This window comes from Anolis carolinensis, chromosome 5 (genome assembly GCF_035594765.1).
Source record: "Anolis carolinensis isolate JA03-04 chromosome 5, rAnoCar3.1.pri, whole genome shotgun sequence".
NCBI classification, from domain to species: domain Eukaryota; kingdom Metazoa; phylum Chordata; class Lepidosauria; order Squamata; family Dactyloidae; genus Anolis; species Anolis carolinensis.
In genome coordinates, this window is record NC_085845.1 from 25,885,937 (window position 1) to 25,912,609 (window position 26,673).

The window sequence follows — 26,673 nt, forward strand, 5'->3', positions numbered from 1 at the left end:
TTTGGGCACTCAAGTGTGCTGGACTCATCAGCATGCTAATAACTGGCATGGGAAATCCTATGTGATATCGCATACAATTCTCCAGCTCAGAAAATGACTCATTCCCAGAAAAGTGTTTGTTCAGGCCTCCTGCTATGTTTGAATAAACTACATATCTCTTGCCAAAACTTCATTAATCATCTCTGCAACAAACAATAAGGAAATCCTATGCATCAGTATACGCAGGAAGCTATACTACCACCACCCCACCCCCCACCCACCCACCCCATGGAAGAGCACTGTTTTAAGACGGTGGACAGATGTTTATGCACTTCCATTTGTTCTTCTCTCCCAGAATAAATGTAACAAAGTAATAAAATAGTCAACTATGTGTTCCACCACTCTTTGGCTTTACCTTAAGTGGTAAAGAACAAATTACACATTGTTGTTCAGTACAGTACCTCCAAGTCATTTCTTACTGTACCCAAGTGATTTATAGTGACCCTAAGGCAACCCCACCAGAATTGTTCAAAGGTGGTTTGCCATTCCCTTCCTTTGGGGCTGGGAGAGTGTGATTTTCACAATATTTTTGAAATCCAAAATATTCTAAAATTCAAACCACTCCGTATTGGAGGCTGAGAGATTTCATCTCTTTGCTTTCTGGTGGTTCTACTTAGTTAAATTGTTCAAAAATTATAAAAAAATATTATTTATAACATTACCTTCAGGATATATGAAACATAAAAAATTGCATTTTTGGGTCCCATCTCCAAGATACCTCATTAGATATGTATCAGGAAATGCAGTTATTCTATAATCCACCAACATCCAAGAAACTTCTTGTCCCAAACATTTTGGGTAAGGGAGAAGACAAAGTAATTCTGGTCTAGGTTTCAATTAAAATAGTAAGTGAGACCACACTCCCAACTCATTCTCAACCCCAAGCCTAGATTCTAGTACTATCTCACTTTAGAAGGCTGCCTTATCTCAGAAGTGTATACACTAAGAGGAGACAATTTCCAAATGGCTGCATTAAACCCTTTCCCAACCCTGTCCACTACCCCCGCCAGGGTTCTTACTACAGGTTTCCTGTAGCTACTGCAATTGTCACAGAAATTCAGAAGTAACTGCCGCCTTTCTATGTGACACAAGAGGGTGCTAGGACGCCCTCTTGCATCACTGAGTTCCACTGACTCAGAGTGACTGGAAGGAGATTTTATTTGCAGCACTACTACAATTCAGCAGCATATGTCTAGTGACAGCAGTCACAACAGCAGCCAACAGATTGCATAAGGAATCCTAGACCAGCCAGGGATGCATGTAGTGGACAATTCCCAGGATCTATGTTACACTGAGTAGAAGTAATCTTCTAATACTTTAAGCAAAAGTATTTCCAAGCCTTTCTCAGACATGCCAGGAATTGAACCTGGTATCTTTTGCATGTAAAGTATATATTCTACCAATCATTTAAAGACCTTGAAAATTCCGTCTTCTTTCCTTGATATGGGCCTTTGGGGTAGCCTCACAAGTAGATCTATTTTTGCTTCTGAACATCAGATTAAAGCTACAACTTTCTGGTTTGTGGCTTATTAAAGAGCAGACTCATAGAGCCCTAATAACCTTTATTTGCAGTCTGGGTTTAAAGCTTTTCCATAGTATGCATATCTTAATAGAACGTAATTATGAGTGGAGATCAGAAAAGCCTTTACTGAATACGTGGAACCTAAGAAGGGACTTTTGTCAGACAAATGGGAGGATAATCTTTTCTGGGAATAAGGATAAAATAACAGAGGGCACAAAGTGTGTGGGATACCCTATACATGACAACATAAGAGTCAGACAGGATGTTTAGTGAAAATGTAGGAACAAAAACGCATTGCGAGAGCATCTGAATACTATGGATCTTAAGTGGACATAGGATTGATCCTGGATGGAAGCTATTGTAAGAGAAGAATCTAATAAATTAAAAGTTAATTATAAACTGAATTAGGGAGGACATATGTATTCCACAAGAGAGGTACTGAGCTTTAGAGCAGGAGCAAGGAACAAACACGCCTCCATATTTTATTGCTACAATTTGCATGATCCACCATCTGTGGTTGTACTGGCTAGGACTAATGGAATCTGCAAGCCATCTAAGGAATCACAATAGTAGAATTCAAAAATGTAGCCATATTAGTCTGGATCACTACACAAAGTGATATTTTACTACCTTTGAGGCTGAGAGAAAGTATTGATAGCATAAGCTTTCATAGACCTAAGTCTATTTCATCAGATATATGCTGCATTTGATGAAGTAAGTGTACATCTATGAAAGCAGTGTAACCAACTTTCTCTCAGTCTCAAAGGTGTTACAGGAGCCCTTTGCATAAAGGATCACAAATACTTAATCTCTGCTTTAGAATTTATAAGTGATTATCTTCATAAAAAGGAGCCAGCAGACAGTTGAAAGGGGAATTATGCACTCCTAGCAGAGAGAGTGAACAATATATTTTGCATGGATTTCTGCCTTGCTGCAGTGAAAAGATAATGTTCTTCTGACATTTGCTATGGGGGAAATACTGCAACTTTCCCCATGATACTCCTGGCAGAATGCCAAAGGAGACTTGTGAAACATGTAATCCTAATAAATCTCAAGGGTGTCAGAAGGCTAATGTATGGTTGTGCCATTGCTTTTTAAAAAGCACTGGTTTTTCCACAGAAGTATTTTTTTCTAAATATACACAAGATGAATTTACTTACCATAGTGAGGAATCACAGAAAAATAGGTCAGATAGCAAAGATTATATGCTTCAATTCTAACATCTTTCCAAATTCCCTGAGTGGGGAAAGAAGGACCCCAGTCCCAGCTAAAAGAACACTGCTCCTGCAATTAATCAGAGACACACATAAGAAGTTTTAGGTCACTTCAGTGATGGGTTAACTTGTTATGGAAGTGTAGATCCAAGAGTGTTTTAGCATGCAAACTAATAGGATTTATCTAAATATCTATCCCACCACATCTTCAAAAATGCAGCAAAAACTAGCACAATAATAAAAAGTCTTAGATGTATAACAGAAAGAAATGTGTATGTCAAACCTTAAAACCTGTAACACTCCCACTCACGAGTTTTTATACTCTAGAAACCTACTCAATACTAACTTGTCATCTGCTGAGGAAAAGCACCATCTGGTATAGAAACCCTGTGAGTTAAAAGGAGATTCTCAGACATAAATTCAACGGCAACTTCCAATTTTTACTCAAAATATAAACTGCTGAATACTAATTCAACATTTATGTAAAGCCAGCTGATTTAATGGGACTGCTCTGCCTAAGATCAGTAATTGTGTGAAAGCATTAGCATTTATACTGCAGGCTGCCCAAACAAAATATTGTGTGGCGTTGTAGCAATACGGTAAATGAATAAATGGGCCACTACCTAAGACTATGGGGCCCCAATATTATTATAATACAAAATAACAACAACAGAAAGACCTATCAAGCTATTATTTCCCCCTTTGGGATGAATTACAAGCATTTCAGTTTACATGTAGATGCTATTGTTCCCTCTGACCCAAAGACAAATATTCTACAGGGTGAATTATACACACTGTTTGCAAACTGTCTCTTTGCACAAGTGTTACCAAACTGCAGAAATGTGGGGAATTCTCTCCACCAGGACATGCTACACTCCTTTCTCCTGTTGGAATTTGATAGCAGATGCAAATAGTCTACTTTTGGCCCTTTTTAAGACAAAAAAATGTTTTCCTGCTTGAAATACGGGTAAAGGCCTGCATAACTTGTTTTAAATGAGGATTCCACTTCCTTGTATCTTGCAAGTACATGACTTCCCTATAAGACAAGTTTAACATGTAGCTTTAAAACATTTTCACTATCAGATTTCAGCTTTGGAGACCTCATTTGATCTACATTGACCTACACGCTCCTTAAGGGACACATGTTTTCCACCCTGTCCTTCCTATACAGAGTAGGAGGATACAGGTATTAGGCTAAATTCTACCACAACTGGACTGCAAAGCACATCACAAGTATGTGACATCAGAAATGCAGTCATAGCTTTCCGAATGTAGCACCTACATCAGTCACATGGACTTCAGATCTCTCTTTGACCGAGATCAAAGAGTTCTTATTTCATATTAGGTCTGATTCATATATTAATATTTCTACTGAACTAAACACATTTGCAGGTATGAAATACCACATAGCTAAGGTATGTCACATGCGATAATATGGTCCAATGAGTTTCATGTATAGATGGTTGCGTGATTAACACACATAATGATTTAAATACAACATTGACACCACTCACTACAAAGGAAGGGTGTGAAAATCATCAGGATCAGAGACCATCATTCTAAAGATATGTAGTGATTCTACATACCATCATGAAACATGCTTTTTTTTTTGGCTTCATCCCATATTACCACAGTAACAACGGGAGGTTAAAAGCACATCATACATCATACAGTATGAAGTAATGACCCAACCAGAAGAAAAAAATATATTCTCATTGGCTTTTATATATTCTTATATTAGTTTTATTTCTGTATTTTATTTGTAGTCATTTCAAGAGATCTTTTATAATAGAATAAAAACTTGAAACATTTTATTAAGAGATATTCAGCAATCGTGTTAATGAATATTTATTTTCTTAAACAGCTGTGAATGTCTTCCACAAAAAGTATGTTCTGAGAAGCACAAAGTACATTTCATTTACTCATGTGTTTCCATTGACCCCATATTTCTTGCAGCTGCATTTGATACTATATTAATAATTAGAGCATGGCTTTTTTGAACTCCAGCATCTACTATTCCATGGCCATAAGTGGATCATATGGGATCCCTATGAAATTCATGGAATCGCAATGAGGTAAACAGTAGACCTGTGCATTTGTATGAAATTGCTTACCGTTTCTGTTTGTTTCATTTGTATGGCCCCGTTTCCATTTCCGTCTGCTGCTTGAGGAAACGGGCGCCCATACAAATGGGCTTTTCCATCAGAGGTCCAAAAAGACCAAAGATTTTTTGGGCTTTGGTCAGCAAAGTGCCAGACCTCGCAAGCTGGGCCTACGAGCATCAAGCGCTTGATAGCTCAGAAGCCTGGCTCGTAGGGGCTACAATCAAGTGCCAAGTGCTCGATACTCATAGGCTCTGCCCGCAGAGGGTCTACAGTCGGGTGCTCGATGCTCGTAGACCCAGCAGACGGCCTATGAGCATCGAGCGCCCGGCACTTAGCTGTAGGCCCTGCGAGCCAGGGCCTACAGCCAGGTGCCGAAAATCAGCCAGCCAAATGGCTACTGTTCCCCTCTGCCTTTCATTTCACTGTTTCTTTGGTTTGCGTGGGGTTGTGCTCTTCTGTACAAGCTGAATGGATGGAACAGTACAAAACCACGAAAGAAACAGATGAAACAGGATTCAGGCCCCACTCTAGTAAACAGGTGACCTAAACACCTTTACAGAAGCATACGAGAAGCTCGGCCTCTCATTGAACATTGAGAAAACCAAAGTGCACTTCCAGCAGTCACCAGCCAATCCTTCTGCAGTGCCAGGAATGCAGCTTAATGGTGTAACATTTGAAAATGTTGACCATTTTTGCTACCTTGGCAGCCACCTCTGCACAAAAATCAACATTGACACTGAAATACAACACCGCCTGAACTCTGCAAGTACAGCATTTTTCCGAATGAAGCAGAGAGTGTTTGAGGATTGGGACATCCGTAGGGACATCGAGGTGCTTGTTTATAAAGCTATTGTCCTCCCAACCCTGTTATACGCCGGCGAAACGTGGACTGTCTACAGACGTCATGCTCAACTCCTGGAACGATTCCATCAGTGTTGTCTCTGAAAAATCTTGCAAATCTCTTGGGCAGACAGGAGGACAAACGTCAGCATGCTGGAAGAACCAAAGACCACCAGCACTGAAGCAATGCTCCTACACCATCAACTCCGCTGGACTGGCTACGTTGTCCGAATGCCTGGCTGTGACCAGCAGTGCAGTGAAATTCTCAGAGGCATGAATGGAGGGCGAAAGGGAAAAACGTGCCAAGAGGCGCGTCAAGCCAATCCTGTCCGGGAACGCCTTCCACCTAGAAACCGATGCCCTCACTGTGGAAGAACATGCGGGTCAAAAACAGGACTCCACAGTCACCTACGTATCCACCGCCAAGATACTACACTTGGAAGGCCATCATACTCGGACAACGAGGGGTCGCCTAAGTAAACAGGTGATTTGAAGGCATATCCACAGACATGGGAAACTAATCGGCTATTGCAAAACGGTGATCTTAAGGTCTCAGTGTCCATTGTGAAATAGCTTGTGCAACTATGGGATCCAAGGTACCTACGCTAGCACAAATTTACAGTATGCTAAAAATGTATAGGATCTTGGCCAATATATTCAACAGCCGTAGCAGTAGTTTGACTTTCACTGACCTTATGGAAATGATATGCAAACTATGTGAACAACACATGACCAAACAATGTACGTTAGCTTCAGTTCACTATAAGTTTTCCAGGAAAAAACAAGTTGTTGACCACTGCCTGGAAACATGTCTTGATTTGACCTCAGGACTCCACAGCCTCGAGGACGCATACAATAGAACTTGCTAAAGTTTTGCATAGTGACCTACCCATCTAAATTTATAATCCTAATAAACGGCAGCTGAGCCAAACTAATTTTGGCAACATATGCTGCACTTGCCTAGCTTGTCCCCTGTAACCCAGAGAATCAGCTTGCTTGACAGCATATCATGTTCAAGGAGGAATAAGAAGCAGGCCATGTGCTTATTCCAAGTGTGTTAACAGTAGGGGCAACAGTTTCTTAGAAAACAGTCTACAAAAACAAAAAAACTTAGGACTGCCAAGTTTCAGATCTGTACAGGTAATTATTAAGACCACACAAGAGTGATTATCTCAGGCCTGCTTCAGATTTCAAGGCATTAAAACAGAACAGCAATGCTGCAGTGTTCACCATGGGAAAATTAGGATTTCAAAGTCACTAACTGCAGATTTTACAGTTTCAAAGCTAAAAATGTAGATTTGGTTTCCAAGTTTATAGAGGAACAATATTTCTATCACAAAACTCTAGAAATTTGTTTATGAGATTCATGTGAAAGGGCAAGTCAATTCATTTCACTTTTCATACTTAAAATTCCAGAAGTAGACCTCATTGCCTTTTATATATATTCCCTACAAACGTAGGATCCTGATTTGTTTCTTCTTAGTACATTATTTTCATACTTTCATATATGTGCACACACAAAAGGTGAATGTAAAGAGGAGAGTGATAGAATAGACACATTTCTGATATTGCTATTGTGCAGACCATGACTACATAGCCCCAGCAGCCAGGGCAAGAGCCAACTGTCTTCAGGGTGGTCAAATAGTAGATAAAGTCCAGTCACTAAAATGAAATTTGCACAGTACAGCCTCATCATCTTCCTTTCTTCACTTAAACCACATTGAGTTATATCATTAAAACTAACTAGATCCTTTTGAATATAGATCCTCCCTCCTAAGTCCTGTGACACCAGAGGTGGGATACAGCTCAGTAGTTCCCCCATTCCTTGCTTGTGGAAGCTTATATTCTGTTCTAGCATTTCCAGATAGGATTTAGGAAAACGTCTGTGTGAAACCCTGGGGGCTTTTGCCAATCACACTGAGCAAGATGGACTAATGGCCCGGCTGATGTAAGATAGCTTCCTACAAAAAAACCTGCATTTTATATACAAAATCCCAGCCAGGTCAACTGGTAAATGTGGGGAAATTTTCAAGCACAGCTGATTTCTCCTGCTACTGCATGCTAGAATCTGTATTTTGGAGTATGAAGCATACGAACGTAGGAGTAATTCATCAGGTTCAAATTTTCATGCAGATATACCAAATCTAAAGCTATAGGCAATCCAGAAAGTAATCACAGAGAGCATGTCACATTCTCAGAATTATCAATCCAATTCAAAACTCCAATAGTAGTGAAAAATAGACTGCACACAACAACATACAGAAATGTATTATATGCCCAGAGAACACTTTTGCTAGTGTCCTCATGCATAAAAATGTGCTTGGTGGGAAAATATGCTCAGAATTGTATACAAAGTTTTTACAAACTTTTTTTCCACTTCGATGACTTTCACTATTTTAACAAATAAATTAAATTAATTAAATTAAATTAAATTAAATTAATTAAATTAAATTAAATAAATTAAATTAAATAAATTAAGAGAACCACCTGAAGCCTAATCCTGCCAAGACACAAGTGTGTGCTTTCCACCTACGTAACCGCGAAGCCAACAGGAAACTGAAAGTTACTTGGGAAGGCCAAGAGCTCGAACACTGTTTCCATCCTAAATACCTTGGTGTCACCTTAGACCGAACACTAACATATAGGAAACACTGCATGAACACCAAGCACAAAGTAGCTGCACGCAATAACATCCTGCGGAAACTGACTGGCAGCGCATGGGGAGCAGACCCACAAGTAATAAGAACATCAGCCCTGGCCTTGTCTTTCTCAACTGCAGAGTATGCCTGTCCTGTTTGGCACAAGTCTGCCCATGCAAAGCAGGTGGACATAGCACTGAATGAAACATGCAGAATCATCACAGGATGCCTTAAACCTACACCTGTTGATAAACTCTACAAGTTAGCTGGCATTGCCCCTCCTGACGTGCGACGGGAAGTTGCTGCTAACTGCGAGAGAAATAAGGTCGAACATTGTGAAAGCCACCCACTGCATGGCTATCAGCCTCCTCCCACCAGACTCAAATCAAGGAAGGGCTTCATGAGAACCACCACTCCTCTTGATGTTCCTCCAGCAACAGCAAGGGTGTCCCTCTGGGCAGCTAAACCTGGCAATTCCAACTGGATGGCCCCCCAAGAGGGTCTTCCTCCAGGGGCAAACCAAGAATGGGCAACTTGGAAGTCCCTGAACAGACTCAGAAGTGGAGTGGGCAGATCAAAAGACAACTTGGCGAGGTGGCACTACCTGGAGGAATCCTCCACCTTGTGTGACTGTGGAGCTGAACAAACAACTCAGCATATGTATGCTTGCCCACAATGCCCTGCCTCATGTACGGAGGAGGAGTTGTTTAAAGCTACAGACAATGCGGTTGCTGTTGCCCGCTTTTGGTCCAAAACTATTTAGTTGCTTGTGATTTCTTTTCTTTTTTTATTTCCATTATTTGAAATGTATTTGTTGTACAATGCTTTTGACACCAAATAAATAAATAACAAATTAATGTGAACTTCAAATAAGAGAAGTAAATGATTTGAAAATTCTACATTCATGGATTTATCTATCTTTAAATGCTGCAACCTCAACATTTACATTGCCATATAAAATCCAATTTGCTTTGAACTGGATTATATGACAGTGTAGACTAAGATAATCCAGTTCAAAGCAGATAATGTGGATTTTCTGCTTTGATAACCTATATTTTCTGGCAGTATAGAAGGGTCACTAGGCATCAAATGAAAAATAATGCATAATGCCCTTGAGGTTCCCTTTACACATTACTAAAATGCTATTATTATTGTTTGTCTGTAGGCTCATCCTTTAGTGTTTCATTAGCCTTTAGAATAACCATAGGTACTCACACAATGGACAGACATATTGCTGCTTAACATAAAATGAGAAGGGAAGATGTCTGCTTTGTGTTCAGGACATGTGCAACTGCTACTACATTTAAAATAGTTAAATGTTATGAAATGGAATGAACCCATCTATAAAATAATTTCTACAGCACAGCTGTAGAATTTACAGCTACTTGACTTTCCCCTGAAACTTCATATTTGGAGTCACATAGAACAAAGAAGGAGCTCTTTCTATGTCTATCTCTCCCCAATTCAGACTGAGATGATACGGCAATATAGCGACAATCATTTCTAAAACTCCAGTGTGATTTTTAGTTGCCAGTAATCCACACAGATCCTAGGGTTGGGAAGGGACGTTTTCACTTGTGTTAGGATCCTGTATCTTTCTAGAACTCATGAACCCATCCCATGTAAATTTCCTGTGACTCAAGAGAGGGCCCCATTTTCCTGTCTCCAACTTTACAACAGAGCACTAAAAACTGGTCTCCTTTCAATATACCACATTTGGTATTAAGCCCTATCCTGTCAATTACTATCTGCCCCATAAACATATGAATATTTGAATGATTTTGTCACTGGTCCACCTAGAACAGTGTTGTTTATCCTAGCTGATGCCGATTCAATTAGGGCCCTTTCAAACAGCCATATAACCCAGAATATCAAGGCAGAAAAATCCCACAATATCTGCTTTGAACTGGGTTATCTGAGTCCACACTGTCATATATTCCAGTTCCAAGCAGAAAATATGGGATTTGATTCAGCTGTGTGGAAGGGGCCTAAGTTCTTAAGAAAGAGATCTTTCCCATCATCATCTACCTTATCATTTTGACTAGAAACTATACTTGGAACTTGCTACACACAAAACATATGCTCTGCAGTTTTCTTCCATATGTATTGACCATGGCTCCCTGCAAAAAGCCAGTGACAGACATGGGATGGAGAGGAGTGAATTGAGAAAACTGCCACTATAGGAAACATATTAGTCAGTTTTCAAGTGTGATCACTCAATTCCTTTTAAGCCCAGCATTTCTTTTTGAAATGTATTTGAAATGTGGGGAGAAACTTTAAGGCTCCAAGTCTCTCTTCAAATCATACTGTCCATAAAACATAGTCCAAAACTATGTAAAAATCACTCTCTTGGCATCTTCTGCTCTAAAAATAGTACCACAGCTGTTCATTTTTTTTACCCCTGCACTGTTTCTGATCAACAGAATGGAAGCAACATACAAATTCAAGAGCCAAAGGATTACCTTACCATGTTTTAATTAACTGATGTAACAAATATAGCTCCTTTTTCACAGCTTATTTAAGTATTTAATTCAGTTGAACTAGTTACATTATAAAGGAACATTCACATAAAAGTTATTGCCTATTATATTTAAATTACCATTTTCTCTTCTACTGCCCGATAGTGGTCATAATTATTAACAAGAGTTATGGGAGTACCAAGAGAAAATATACTGAACCAATTAGAACATTTCAATGTTGACAGTTTAAACAACATTACATTTACAAAAGCATTCATGCCTTCTTATTCTGGGGATAAAATCCTGAAGAATTTCTTAGGGAGTGAGTATCATTTAATAACACAGATTTACATGCAGGTAAGCAGAGATCCAGAATGCTGTAAGGGTTAATGTTAGAAAAATCAGGATATAAATGTAGCACGCTAACATTTATTTGAATAAGCTTTTCAAGACATTTTACAATGAGTCAATATTAATTAAGTGGCCAACACTGAGAATGGATGTGCACACAGGTCTCCCAATTCAACATCTAGTTCAACATCTGACTGTAATGTGTTGCCATCAGCAATTTTGGATGGGAGATATAAAAACATGGAATGTTTAAAAAGAGTTTGAGCTTGTGACTTGGGTCCTGTTGAAACACTTCACCATTCTTTGTTTGTATGTTCTAAATATGATAATATACAGATGAAATTCCATTTTTCAGTGTTCTTAATGGCAAGGATGCAATAAAATCCATATCTTCTGAATAACCCTGGTGAGACTGTTGCAAATTTTATTCTTGAGATCAGAAACTCTTATTAATGCTTTCCTTTTTATCAGTGACTTCCTCTTGCTGTATATGCCTGTGTTGCGATTTTGTTGTTGTATGCCATTAAAGGCTATGTATTGTAGTGTAGTGTAGTGTCGTGTAGTGTAACATCTAATTCAGCAATCTGGACCCAATGTAGTTCAAACACATTACATTCTAATCCAGTTGTGAAAACAAATACAAATTTGGAAACTTGAATTAGTAGTCTTGCTTCACTTATTTGCATTGGGAGACAAAATATTGACTATAACTTTATTTTTTAAAAATCACACATGTGTGAATGTGCCTTTGTGACATGAAGGAATACCACGTGCCAAGGCAATATTTCACAGGACAAACCCCTCTGAGTATCCCATGCCTAAGAAAACCCTATGAAATTCATGGGATCACTCTGAGTTAACAGGTACATATGCACCAATGCAGTAAAGAAACAGGAATGCTCTGTTCTAATGATCTTAGCAATGAAATATTACCGCAGTTTCTCTCATGTTCCTAGCCATAATAGCTGTAGTGGGTGAATGATTTGAACTATTCTGTTTCCCCCAGTGGATGCAAACATATTCACCTGCTCAGCTATACAGCAGAAAAGTGAGACATAACTTTTGATTAACTAATGCTTCCCAGAAACAGTCAGAGCTGCATAGATCAGCACAGAAGAAACAGCAAACACAGACAAAGCAGCTTGGCCAGGATGCATACAAGCCTGCCAACATATCCTGGCACTTCTGAAAGCTTATTCTCATCTCCCTTCTTTATTAAACATCCAAGATGGATACAACCATAATGCACAATCTACTTCTCCTGTGAAACCTGCATGGGCTACCCATAATTCTTGCTATGTGGTACTATTCATTTCTATGGGGTTTGCTGGGACAGTATTTCAGTTGATTGTACTCACTGCTTATAGCAACTTTCTTGTTCTCCTGTTGTCAGTCTCTTAAAGTATCAGTTCTGCTTGAACAATTTCTTTTCTCACATTGCTAATGCTGAGTTTTTCAACATTTCTCAATACAGTGCAACCTTATATCTGTGGGGATACATTCCTGAATGGAAACAGAAAGCTGTGGATAATAGTGAATCCTACTGAAATAAACAATATGTAACAGAAATTGCCATATAGTTATCCTGGAAGACTGAGAAAATTCCTAGAAAGATATATCACCTATAGAATTTTCTATGTCATCTCAGGCAAATCCATGGTAACTTCCAGTGGAAGGATACCATAGAATTGCCTGGAATACCAAGAAAACCCCAAGAAAAGAAATAACGGTACTTTGTCAAATATAGATAGGTGAAACCAGGGGTATTGACTCTGCATATATAGGCATCATACTGTAAAGTCTATCATGTATCGTATTAACCCTGAGTAAAGAAAGGACATTGTTGTTGTTGTTGTTGTATCATCTTTTCCCCAATTCAGGACTAAAGGCAGCCTACAATAATTAAAACAAATGTTTGAAATGTATATAATTCAAAATATAAGTAATTGCTGGTATATTATCAAAACAAATGAAAACCAGATAAAATGAAAAGTATTAAAAACAACAAATAAAAATCTATCTGATTGTCAGCTCACCACAGCCGCTCCTGAATGAACACACGAGACTCTCTGTGATATCACCAGAAACTTTACTGCAGGAAACATAAACATCCGAAAAGCCAAGAATGGGAGACTCCGGCCAACCATCCTTTATATACCCTTCCCCTCATTTGAAAAGTCTCTTCCCGCTCAGTAAAACCCCGCGCAAATTCCCCGCCAAGTCCAGCAGCCGTTTCTTCTCCGAGTCCTGAGACGCAGGTGTCTTATCAATGTCAGTGACCCTGAAACTCAGAGCCACATACAGGCTCTAGTAGCAGGGTTCTGACATGGCGTCCTCCTCCCCTTCGTCCTGGAAGGAAAAGATTAAACACAACTATTGTTCTCCGCTGTCCAGAGTTCCTTTATACTTTTTTAACAGGCTGCAATGGAATACCGGGTGTACCTTTCCTAGGTCCTTGGGTAGCTTCAGCTCATAGGTCACTTCGTTTATTCTTTTCGCTACCCTGAACGGCCCTATATAGCGTGGAGCCAATTTCTTAGATGGGAACCCCAATTTCAGGTTTTTTGTGCTCAACCAAACCAGATCTCCTTCGCCCAATTTGTCCCCCTCTACGATCTGCAAAGAGCTTGTACTTCTTTTGTGTTTCCCTCAATGCCTCCACCACGGTCTGCCACCCTTGCTTAATTTTGGCCGGCCATTCCTTGTCGGTCTGGCCCTCTCCTTCCTTCCACTCGGGTAGCCTGGGGAAAGGTGCCACCTCCTGTCCGTATACTATTTCGAATGGGGCACGACCTGTGGCCGAATGTACGGCCCCGTGAAAAGCCATCTCAGCAAACGGAAGAAGGTCCGCCCAATCGTCCTGTCTATAATTGGTGTACATCCTCAAGAATTGGCACAGTGTCTGTTGGGTACGTTCGACCCCCCCGTTGGTCGCGGGATGAAAAGCCGAGCTCAGATTCCTTTCCGCTCCTAACAGCTGTAAGAATTTCCCCCAAAATTTTGCAGTGAATTGGACTCCCCGGTCGCTAATTATTTTGTCGGGGCACCCATGTAGGCGATATACATGCTTCACATACAAATCAGCGAGCTTTTCAGCCGAGGGGAGTTTTGGCAGGGCCACAAAGTGTGCCTGTTTTGAGAATAGGTCCAATATTGTCCAAATGTATCTGTGGCCTCTGCTGGGGGGTAGTTCGCCTACAAAATCCATTGCCACGCATTCCCATGGCCTCATGGGCTCCACCACCTTCTGCAATAGCCCCTGGGGCTTCCCAGGTGGTGTCTTGCCCTCTGCACATAATTCACACTGCGTGACGTACCCCCTGGCGTCTTTCCTCATTCCGGGCCACCAGCATTGTTTGGCCAACAGTTTAATAGTCCTGGTGGGGCCTAGATGACCTGCACCCTTGTTATCGTGGCATTTCCTTAACATTTCTTGTCTTAAACATTCAGGAATATACAATTTCTTATTTACAAACACCAAATCCCCACACAGTTCTCCCTGTTCTTTGTTCGTTTGTAACCATTTGTCCATTCCATATGCTCGCTTCAACTCTTCCTCCCATATTTCTCCTCCCCCCGTGGAAATGGCAGTGCGTTTGTTTTCTTTGGCTGCTTGTGCTCGAGTCAGTACTGCCAGGCCCCATTGCTTATCTAGGAAAAGGCTCCCCTCAGATTCCTGAATTCCTCCCCCGTGCTGAGGCATCCGAGAGAGAGCGTCAGCGAGTATGTTGTGTTTCCCCTGGAAGAACTTGAGTCTGAAATCAAAACGGCTGAAATATTGGGCCCATCTAATCTGCTTCGCTGATAGTTTACGAGGGGATCTCAGATACTGTAAATTTCTATGATCAGTCCACACCTCGAACGGTGTTCCACTTCCTTCCAGAAAGTGTCTCCAGCACTCTAGTGCTTTCAGAATCGCTAAGGCTTCTCTCTCCCAAATCGGCCAGTTTTTTTCTGTATCGCTAAACTTTTTCGACAGATAGCCACATGGCTTCAGGTTCCCCCCCTCGTCTTTCTGCAGCAGAACTGCCCCATATGCCCGGTCTGACGCATCGCAATGTAGTACAAAGGCCTTAGACATATCAGGGTGCTGTAGGACAGGCTCCTCAGTAAAACGCTTTTTTAGGGCTTCGAAAGCTTCCTGGCATTCTATTGTCCAGGTCAGTTTGGCCCCTGGGGCCTTCACTTTGGCTGTTTCTCCCCTGCCTTTAGTCTTTAACAAATCCGTTAATGGCAAAGTGAGGCGCGCAAAGTCCTTGATAAATGTTCTATAGAAGTTCGCGAACCCCAGGAAGGATTGCAGCTGCTTCCGTGTTCTGGGGGCTTCCCACCCCCTTACGTCTTCCACCTTCGCAGGGTCCATCGCCACTCCCTGGGAGGAAATCCTATACCCCAAAAAGTCTATCTGGTCTTTATTGAACTCGCACTTGGCAAGCTTCGCATACAGCTTCGCTTCCCTCAACTTTTGTAGGACTTCCCTGACTAGTTCTACGTGTTGCTCCTTGGTCCGAGACATTATCAATATGTCATCTAAAAAAATAAAGACTCCCTTGTACAATAATGGATGCAACACTTCGTTGATTAATTGCATGAACGCGGCCCCTCCCCCGCATAAACCGAATTGGAGCACACAATAATTGAATAATCCGAAGGCGCAGGAGAAGGCCGTCTTCCACCTGTCCTCTGGTTTGATCTGCAATTTATGATAAGCCTCAATTAAATCCAATTTAGTGAATATCTGTCCCTCCGATAACTGGGCGATCAAGTCCTTCACTAAGGGTAGAGGGTATTTATTTACAGTACTGATTGCATTCAGGCCCCTGTAGTCAATGCAGAGCCTCAGCGTTTGGTCCTTTTTCCGCCTAAACAACACAGGTGCCCCTAAAGGGGAGTTCGAAGGTTCTATGAAACCTCTCGCTAGGTTTTTATCAATGTACTTTCTCAGTTCCTCCTTTTCCCTAGCCGACATCGGGTATATCTTTGCCTTGGGAAGCTCTGCTCCTGGGACTAGCTCTATTTTCACTTCAACTCTCCGCTTCGGTGGGAAATTGTCTGCTTCCTTCTCGTCAAACACGTCCACAAAATCCCGATACTCTGGGGGTAATTTATCTGCCAGTTCTGCTATTCTGATAGAGTCTTCCTCCCCCCTTTTCCCCGGCTCCCTCTCAACTTCCTGGCTCCCTTCTTCCAAACTCATCCCGAAAATCATGCTCTTATCCTCCCAGTTGATTTGCGGGTTGGCCTGCCCCAGCCACGGCATGCCTAGTATAACATTATAGCTGGCTATTTGTGATATCACAAATGACACCTTTCCTTCCCAACTCCCTATCTTACACTTTACTTCTTCGGCACTGTACCTAGCTAACGATCCTGATGCTGTGGATCCGTCCAACTGCGAAAATGCTATTGGGGATTCTAGGTTCGTTCTTCCGCATCCTAATCCCTCGGCTAATTCAGGGGAAATGATGTTCCTGGAACATCCACAATCCACAAACGCTTTGCAGGTTGCTTGTTTGCTGCCATTTTCAAGCTGAATGGGGACCACTATCATAGCTTTGTCCTGACTTACCAACCCCCCCGAATGGTGCCTCATCGGTGTTTCTTCCTCGGCGCGTTTTCCTGCCACGGCTCTTGGTTTGGGCTGGCCTCCGCTTTCCCCTTTTCTCTGCCAGCACTCGGCAGCTCTGTGGCCCAACCGGCCGCACACAAAGCAGCCACTCCTGCTGGCGCTCACGTTCCCTGTCGGCTCCGCTCTCCTCCCGGCTGGGGCTGATCCCTCCTTCCGGCTCCCCTCTTTCATCTGCGGCCGTTGCTGTAGCCCTCCTCGGTGCCTCCTCGCCTGGGCCAGCGATGTCTCGACGCGCCCCGCCAGCTGAATCCATCCGCGCAGTGTGTCAGGCTCATCACGATGCACCGCCCAGGAGAGGATCTCCCGCCTGAGCCCCTCTTTGAAGAGTTCCATCTTTGTCACTGCAGACCATTCCGGCACCTTTTCGGCGAGGCATTGGAATTCCTCCGCATACTCAGATACCGACCTCTGCCCCTGGGAGACGGTCTTCAACTTCTCCCTCGCCCGGATCTGCTCCAATGGATCTCGGAAACGGGTCTCCAGGGCCCCCATAAAGCGTCGGACCGACCCCAGACATGGGTCACGCCGTGCGTGCAGCTGAACGTACCAGCTAGCCGCTCCCCTCTTCAACACTGCGCCAATGGCCCGTATCCGGCTGGATTCCGTTCTAAAAGTGTGAGCATTGTCCTCCATATAGCCCCTCACCGTGGTAAGGAAAAAATCCAGTTCAGAGGACTCTCCCCCAAACTCGATCCTTAGTTCCTCTCGTCTCGGTAGGGGTCCCTGTGGTGGCAATCCCCAATTCTCCGCCCGTCGCAAGCCCCCTTGCGGACCAGTGGGCCCCGCTGCTGTTTCTCTTGGCCCTGTGCCACGCCCGGCATTCGCCAGGGGCACTAGGGTCTCAGCTGGGAGCGTAGCCGGGATTCTCGGAGGCTTTTCCCCTTCGTCGTCACTCTCCTCCACCCGCGTCAGGCTTGTTTGGGTCTTGGGCCGGGCGCCGGGCTCCTTTCGCATTTCCCTTCCCTTCGGTGCTGGGAGGTCTGCAAAGCCCTGGCTGCTTCCCACGCTCACGTCCCACATTGAGCCAGCCCGAAGTTCCCTTCCTCTCTCTGGCTCCGCCAAAAACGCCAGGCGCTCCATCGCCCTCGACATTACTGCCAGGGTGGTCTCCATCGCCGACATCCTCTCCTCCAGAAACACCATCCTTTGTGGGCCTGGGGAAGGTGAACCTTCCTCTCCTCCGGTGCTGTCTCCCCGCACCACTCCACGCCTCTGGGTTACCCCATTTGGCTGGGCATAAGCAGTGGATGACGCCAGGGCCGCCAGTTGGTGGAACTCAGCGTCCGGCTCGGGAGTGGCCCTTCCCGACCTTCCTCCTCCTGCGCCCAAGAGTTCTTCATCCTCCACTTGCATGTTACACCTCACCGCTACGGCGGGATGGTGTCTATATTCTTGGCTTAGTGTCAGCTCACCACAGCCGCTCCTGAATGAACACACGAGACTCTCTGTGATATCACCAGAAACTTTACTGCAGGAAACATAAACATCCGAAAAGCCAAGAATGGGAGACTCCGGCCAACCATCCTTTATATACCCTCCCCCTCATTTGAAAAGTCTCTTCTCGCTCAGTAAAACCCCGCGCAAATTCCCCGCCAAGTCCAGCAGCCGTTTCTTCTCCGAGTCCTGAGACGCAGGTGTCTTATCAATGTCAGTGACCCTGAAACTCAGAGCCACATACAGGCTCTAGTAGCAGGGTTCTGACATGATTTTATATTTCCTATTAAAATATTTTAATATATTTTAGGTACAGTCAGTTATATTTAAAAGCTCATAATACACACACATGCAAACACATACACTTTTCAAAAAAGAAATGTACCTCAAAGGGCAAATGCTGAGAGTTCAGGATTCATTTGATTTTATCAAAATTGTTTTTCAATTTAAGAGATTTTCTGCATGCATGCACACTGCTATTACCTTTCTGATGAAATTAACATGACACTGTCCTTTCTGTACAGGTGGAGGGCATTCTGGAGGTACCTGGTATGCTTTGTGAATTTTACTCTGCTCTGCAGCATACCAAACAGCGGACAAAAATTGAACTTGAACTGCATTAATCTCCTTGATGACATCAGTAATATCAAACCTCTGTTAGAGACAAAGAAAAACGTATTACAGATATATTAATCACTTCCGCACAACATCTACTAAGCATTTGATTCAGTTGTCTGTGCTCAATCATTACTTTATTCACTTATAGAAAGAGCTCACTTGTATGAACGATGTTAAAAATATTTTAACTAATATGTGCTCCTATGGTTCTAGTTGCAACTTTATGAACATCCTAAATCAGGGGAATCAAACCTCTAAACACCCAATTTAATCCACTCTGCTCTGGATCTCCATCTGGACACTGGAAAGTGTGAGGAAGCCCTTTAATCCTTCCTTCTGCTCTTTCATTCCTTATGAGCCATGTGAGGATATTCTCCTTATGCCACCTGCATGTCCAATTAGGAGGGTGGGTAATATGTTGGGAAATCCCATTGTTTTCTCTTACCATTAATCCTGAAACAACATAATCAAACCCAAGTCATCAGGCCTGCAAAGAGCTGAGAATCATCTTTTCTTACCCATGTGAGATTGGCCACTGTCATAGATGTTACTTCAGCAATTAAGTATGGTAAACTTGCAGCATAAATTATGGATTTTAATATGTATTGGTCTTATATGCTATTTTAATTTATGTTGTGTGTTGTGTAATTTGTTCTTGTTCTTTGCCCCAAACTACAGGGAGAGGCATATTAGCAATAATGATACTAACTATTCTATCACAGATATTAACTTTATTCGGTGGCAGAAGTCTCTCTCAGAAAAGGATACTTGTCTTTTGTGAGCAAGCATTATTGATCCTTGATCAGCTATTTCAATATATAGGCTACTGCCTTAACTCATTTCTGCACTAATAATTAAACCTTCATCCATAAGGGGGATATTTTGGATCCTGGGTCCATACTTGACCCACATGAAGTCCTAATATAGTCCTCCTGTGGTTCCCTACATGGACATGTCGATCCCCATGCAAAAATTCCAAACCTAGAGTTGAAAGCAACTCTATGTTCAAACCTCACTAACTCAATTCACCAAGACACAGAAACTTCTTTAATTAGAAGACTCACATATTGGTTGAACATGTTGTCCGTCTTCCCAACAGTGACATTATTGACCAAAACCTGTGCTATGGTATCCAGTCCCTCAAAGACCAAACTCACTTTTTGCCACATGCTAAAGAAAGAGAACAGAATGGGGGTATTATCATAAGGTTCATGATGCATAGATGTCCTAGTGCAGATGGAATGCTGCTAAAACAAAAAGCCAGCACCAGGAACATCAATTTCATTTTCTGGTATGTGCCCCTCTGATATGGATTTCCCTTCCCTTTCCTAGCCTGCTATAGTCCTGTGTTAGTATTCCTTCTACACACTGACACAACTGTGGTTAACCTAACCAAGATCTAAAATGGGTTTTCAAATTCTGGTTAGGACTGGAAGTCTGGTTACATCAAGCATAGCAAACGTGCAGAATAAATGCTAATATCATGGCAAATTCAAGAGAAGAGAAAATTGATATTAATAATATTTATTTCTTACCTGTCTTTCTCTATGGAACAAAGAAAAAGAAGAAAGCAGAGCTTTTATATTGAAAATCATAGACCCAACTCATGAATCATTAATCCATATCCAAAATGATCTGAATATGAACCATTTCTAGTCTTCTTCAAAAATAAAATACAGAACTAGTAGGCTAGGGGCAGGAGGTTTATCTGCTTTTCAGAAAAGGACAGCCAAATGATTTAGAGACTAAAACACCCCCCTCTAGAAATGTTTGGCCCTGAAAAGAACTCAGGCTCATTCACTGAAGCTAATGTTAACAGATCTGGGACAGATAAAAGTACAGTTTCACACAGAGCACTGTTAAAATGGTGGAATCCACTGCCATAAATTACAATGATGGCATCCTGGTTGGACAAAGTTTAAAGGAAATCAGATGACTTCACACAGACACCAATGACTGCCAATTAAGACAACTGTGCTATCCTCAGTATCCATGATATCATATCTTTATTATCAGTTTCTTGGATATTTTTTTTAGTGTCAGGAGCAACCGGAGTTGCTTCTGGAGTGAGAGAATTTGCCGTCTGCAAGGACGTTGCCCAGGGGACACCCGGATGTTTTGATGTTTTACCATCCTTGTGGGAGGCTTCTTTCATGTCCCTACATGGAGCTGGAGCTGATAGAGGGAGCTCATCCGCGCTCTCCCCGGGTGGGATTCAAACCTGGCAGCCTTCAGGTCAGCAACCCAACCTTTAAGTCACAAGGCTTTTATCCCCTAGGCCACCGGATATGAGATACAGAGAGTCCCTAGTAATGATCTTTCCATAGGCATCTGAATAAGATGTGTGTTTACTCTAGTACAGAATGGCCTTTCTTAGATTCTTACAACCCATGCAATCCGCCAGTCAGCATGGTTTTCTAGTTGACATACTAACTATGGTGTTTTTGGGATGCTTTTTCAAATCCCAACACGTCATACAACATGAAGTAATGACCTATCCAGAAGAATAAGAAAAATCTGATTAGCTTTTCAGATAACTGTTATATATTTTTACATGTTTTATTTCTGTAATTCTTGTAGTCACTTCAAGAGAACTTTTTATAACAGAATAGACTTGAAAACATTTTCTCACGACCTATTCAGCCATCATATGTTACTGAATATTTATTTTCTTAAACAGCTGTACTAGAAGAATATCTTCCAAAAAAGGTGTGTTCTGAGAAGCACAAAGTACATTTCATTTATTTGTGTGTTTCCATAGATCCACATTTCTTGCAGCTGTATTTGATACTACAGTAGAGTCTCACTAATCCAAGCTAAACGGACCGGCAGAAGCTTGGATAAGCGAATATCTTGGATTATAAGGACTGATCAAGGAAAAGCCTATTAAACATCAAATTAGGTTATGATTTTACAAATTAAGCACCAAAACTTCATGTTAGACAACAAATTTGACAGAAAAAGTAGTTCAATACGCAGTAATGTTATGTTGTAATTACTATATTTACGAATTTAGCACCAAAATATCACGATATATTGGAAACATTGACTACAAAAATGGCTTGGATTATCCAGAGGCTTGGATAAGCGAGGCTTGGATTAGTGAGACTCTACTGTATATTAATAATCAGAGCATAGCTTTTTTTGAACTCCAGCTCCTAGTATCCCACAATAAAGGTTACAGTCACAACAGGAACTCATTATACATATTACGCCAACATATTATGTGAGGGATCCATTTCAGGAACCTTTGTGTAATATGATAAACATATAAAATCAGGAACTCTGTTTTTCAACCCAAAAATGAATGATGTTTTGCACTTCCAACTGAAGCATACCACATAACTGAATATAGTCAGTGATGCCTAGAGAAGTGTTTGCTTTAGGACTCCTATGGTCAATTTCCTGAGGAACAACTAGCAGATGCTGACCACAGAATCATCCTGGAAGCCTAGAGATAACTATTTTAGGAGCTCTACCCTTTCCAAAAATTGATTCTGCACTTTGGACAGCCCTTTGGATTAAAACCCAGAGTGGATTTACTGACCCCCCTGGCAAGAGAATGACTGTCTGCCATTGTCAGAAGGAGAATTACTAGAAGAGGAATGAAGAGGAATGTTAACCTGAAAGGTGCTCCTGATAGCTACTGTTATTATCTCAGCTCTGGATCACAGGCAATCTATCAAGTTCACAGAGAGCTGCTGCAACAGCATATTCCAACAGACATCAACTCCAAGGTGAGCTTTATTAAGCGCACTAGTATTTATTTCTATAAGTAGCTCTGGGATTTCAGCCTAAATCTTAATATTCTTATGTTAAGCTCATACCTGATGTCAAAAGGACTTTTGAATGTTGTGCTGTATGTCCAGTTATCCAGAGCAATCCATGCATAGGCCAAGTCATTAAATCTGTAATAGGGATCCTATTAATTAACCACAGAAAAGATAAAAAAAACACTGCTTATTAAAAAGCAACAATGCAAATTAAACTACAAGCACTGATATATGAATTCAGAAAACTGAAATAATCACCCAGAGGAGAATACAGGATGGAGCAAATCCTGCAACCTGTAATAAGGATGACTGCATAAACTTTCCACTGTCACTTAAATTAATAAATGGAAGCGAGACCTTTACAGCTAATAAAACCTTCATTAAATGACAAGGTAGAGAAAATCGTGTTACTGTTGGCATTCATGTTTATACTATGTTTCATTCCAAAGATTTTCCAAGTATAACACACAAAAAACCCACAAAAATAAAATGTTTGAAAGTATTGTTCAAAACAAACATAAGACAACAAAAAGCAAGGAAACAAACATACCAATCACAGCAATCAAAAGAAAATTGTATAGAAAATAAGTTTTTTTTAACACAAATATGACTACCTTACCAAATAAAAGCGTATTAGATATGTTTGGACATACAGTAGAGTCTCACTTATCCAACGTTCTGGATTATCCAACGCATTTTTGTAGTCAATGTTTTCAATATATCGTGATATTTTGGTGCTAAATTCGTAAATACAGTAATTACTAAATAGCATTAATGTGTAATGAACTACTTTTTCTGTCAAATTTGTTGTATAACATGGTGTTTTGGTGCTTAATTTGTAAAATCATAACCTATTTTGATGTTTAATAGGCATTTTCTTAGTCTCTCCTTATTATCCAACATATTCGGTTATCCAACGTTCTGCCGGCCCGTTTATGTTGGATAAGTGAGACTCTACTGTAATGATAAACTACGACACATAGTTAAGGGAATGGGCCACAGCAAATCTCAGCCTTATCACCTTACTTCTCCTTATATGGTGCAAAGGGGAGCTTGAACCACAACTTCCCCGTTATGTTGGACAAACTGTAGTTTATTTATGACTAGCTTGGGGACCTGGCGGTGCCCGGGTCATTTGAGAATTGTATTATTTGTCTTTCAATGTTATGTATTCTGTTTGGAGTGGGTGAACTACAATTCCCAGAATCGTGGCTCAATCCTCCCCAAACCCTGCCAGTAATAAAAGTTGGCCACTTGGGGCCTGTGTACCAAGTGTGGTCCAGATATGTCGTTGGCTGGTCATTGGCTGGCTGCAGTACTCTGTGGATGGGGGTGAACTACTACAACTCCCAGAGTCCCAGGGCAATTGCCCCGAAACATCTGCCAGTATTCACAGCAGGCAATGTTCAGTCTGTGTCCCAAGTTTGGTCCAGATCCGTCACTGGCTGGGTTCAGTGGTCTTTGGATGCAGGTGAACTCAAAATAAGGCCCCTTCTCCTAAACACCTGCAGTATGTTCAGTTGGTCATGAGGCTTCTCTATGCAAAATGTGTATAGAAAATAAGTTTTTTTAACACAAATATGACTACTTTACCAAATAAAAACGTATTAGATATGTTTGGACATAATGTTTGGTCCATTGTCGGTGGGGGTCACTGTTTCTCTGGATGCAGGTGAACTATAACTCCCTTTTCCCCAATCTTGTCCAATATGTTGTTTTGGTTATGGGGGCTCCATGTGCCAAATGTGGTCCTGGTCCATCATCAGTAGGGTTCGAAGTGCTCATTCATTGCAGGTGAACTATAAATCCCAGTACCTACTACTCCCAAATGTCCAGGCCAACTCCCCTCCAAACCCACCAGTATTCAAATCTGGGCATATCGGGTATGCAGTGCAAGTTAAGACCAGACCCATCATTGTTTGGGTTCATAGCGTTCTGGGTGTAGGTGGACTACAACTCCTCTAAATTCCCCAGTAGGAGTCACAGTGCTCTGACTTGATGCAGGATGAACTACAACTTCCACCATGTGGAGTCAATCCCCCAAATTCCTCCAGGAAGTTTAGTTGTGCTGTGTTTGTTCTGCAGACAGATTTGAAAGGGAAGGGCAGTAGGCGGGGTCATGCAAATTTCACAGCAATGGAGAAGCCTGGGATGCTTGCCTGTGGTGGAAGAAAAAGCAAAATCTAGGATGAAATTGTCCCCAAACAAAAGCATTCCTTGGGTGGTGGGCCGTAGTGTTTGGCAAGGACATTGGCAGGGGTTGGGCTTTATGTTAATGGAGCTCGCTGCAACCGCAATGTCAGTGCAAAGGAGTGACTTGCTGGCTTCTCAGCACTAGGAACTATAGCCTTTTTGTGGAGGCTGGAGGCTGTCTGGGTGAGCGGACACCTGTGCCACATACAGGTTTTCACTTTTATTATGGATTTAGATTAGATAGATGGATTTATATTTAGATTTAGACTAGATTTAGATTTAATTAGATTTAGATTAGATTTAGATTTGTTGAAACAAGCCAGCCCCAAACTTGGTTTAGATTTAACTATAGTTTAGGCCTCATCTATGACAACACACTATAGTTAGTAGTTAATCAAAAATAAAACCAAAAACTTTGCATGTCCTCTTCCTGGTAATTGTGGAAAAAAATTAAGATTACACACTCAAGATTTGTTATGACAGCACTCATGAAAAAACATACACAAGTCTTCAATCCCATAGAAGTCCTGCTCTCATTGACAAAGGGGGTAATTGCATCAGAAATTGCATCAAAATGTTCAGCCTGAACTCTGGAAAAACTACTAGAGGGAAACCAAAGGCTAACAGGGGAGAGGAAAATGGGGGCAACGTTCCATTTTGTGGCCTATTCTAAGTTTAACTTACCTTACGTCAAATAAAATTATCTCATATCGACATACACCCACATGGTATTTTCCAGAACTATTGGACTACAATCCCCCTCATCATCCCCAGTATACCATAAGGACACCAGGCTTTAAAGAGTCAAAAACTCAAGAGGCACAGGTTTTAATTGTATTTAAATTCTTACATTTCTTGACACAAAGATTTAATTGTTTTTAAAAAAATTATATTAATATTTAGATGCTTTGTTTTTAATTTGTATTGTATTATGTCGTTCACTCTCAACCGCCTTGAATCTATGTCGGGAGAAAGGCGGTGATGCCGGAAATTTGGAGTTTTTCTAAGTCCTGTGGATACTGAGGGACGCCTGGCAAGCATCGCTAACCACAGACGCTAACCACAGTTGAAGGCAAACGACAGAGACCTTTATTCAATTTGCGCAAAAGGGACACTTGTACAACATGGATGCTTGAAGGGTACAAGTGTAAAAGCATAATAATTTCTTTACACAAGAATGCTCATAAATTAACATTGCTGTTTTGAAACTTCCTCTTTCTCTTGATCGGCCAGTGCCAGGCCTCTGATAGGTCAAGTGGCGGGTCTTAGCCCGTGTGCGCCATGATTGGAGGAGGCGGCAATGACATAACCAAGGATCTCCTCTCAGCTGGGCAGGAAGACCCCAGGGCTTCCAATGGGCTGGCAGAGGCGGTCTTGAGGGCAGTGAGGTCCCATGAGGTCAAGCCAACCCCTAGGTGTGTAGGAATTGAATGCTGGAGACAAAGAAAAGTCCAAAAGATGATTTGACAGGATTATGCAGATACCAGACCTTGCTGGAGAAGACAATGAGGGTTGTTGTGCCAGACATCTTGTCATGCTGGAGAGACTACGAAAGAGTCCCAAAGATGTAAATTGTTGATGGGATCATAATCAAAGTTTCATCCTGGACCTTTGTCCCATGGATAGTTGAGATCCCTGAAGGGGAACTGCTGGGCAGTGGGCAGATGGACCGAGATCCAGGAAGGTCCTTGTCCCTTAGATTATGTCCTGTCTCTGGTTCTCACACAGGGCGTGGAATGGATATCTGGAATTGCTCAAGAGAGGTTACTGGAATTCATAGATTCACGAACATTTCCCTTCATGTCAATAATAATAATAATAATAATAATAATAATAATAATAATAATAATAATAATA

General features: G+C 41.6%; 1 protein-coding gene across 5 annotated transcripts in view; it reads right to left on the reverse strand.

Moving 5' to 3' along the window:
* Nucleotides 1-26,673, reverse strand: part of manba (mannosidase beta) — a 71,823-nt gene that overhangs the window by 30,279 nt on the left and 14,871 nt on the right. For 3 of the 5 annotated variants that reach the window (XM_062982417.1, XM_062982416.1, XM_062982415.1), the window contains exons 2-5: nt 22,678-22,772; nt 19,915-20,020; nt 18,716-18,886; nt 2,722-2,845 (exon numbers count right to left, since the gene is read on the reverse strand). In XM_062982417.1, the coding sequence (XP_062838487.1) occupies nt 2,722-2,845; nt 18,716-18,886; nt 19,915-20,020; nt 22,678-22,772 (496 nt within the window). The remainder of the gene's footprint in view (nt 1-2,721; nt 2,846-18,715; nt 18,887-19,914; nt 20,021-22,677; nt 22,773-26,673) is intronic. The other 2 variants (XM_062982419.1, XM_062982418.1) reach the window with 2 other exon arrangements.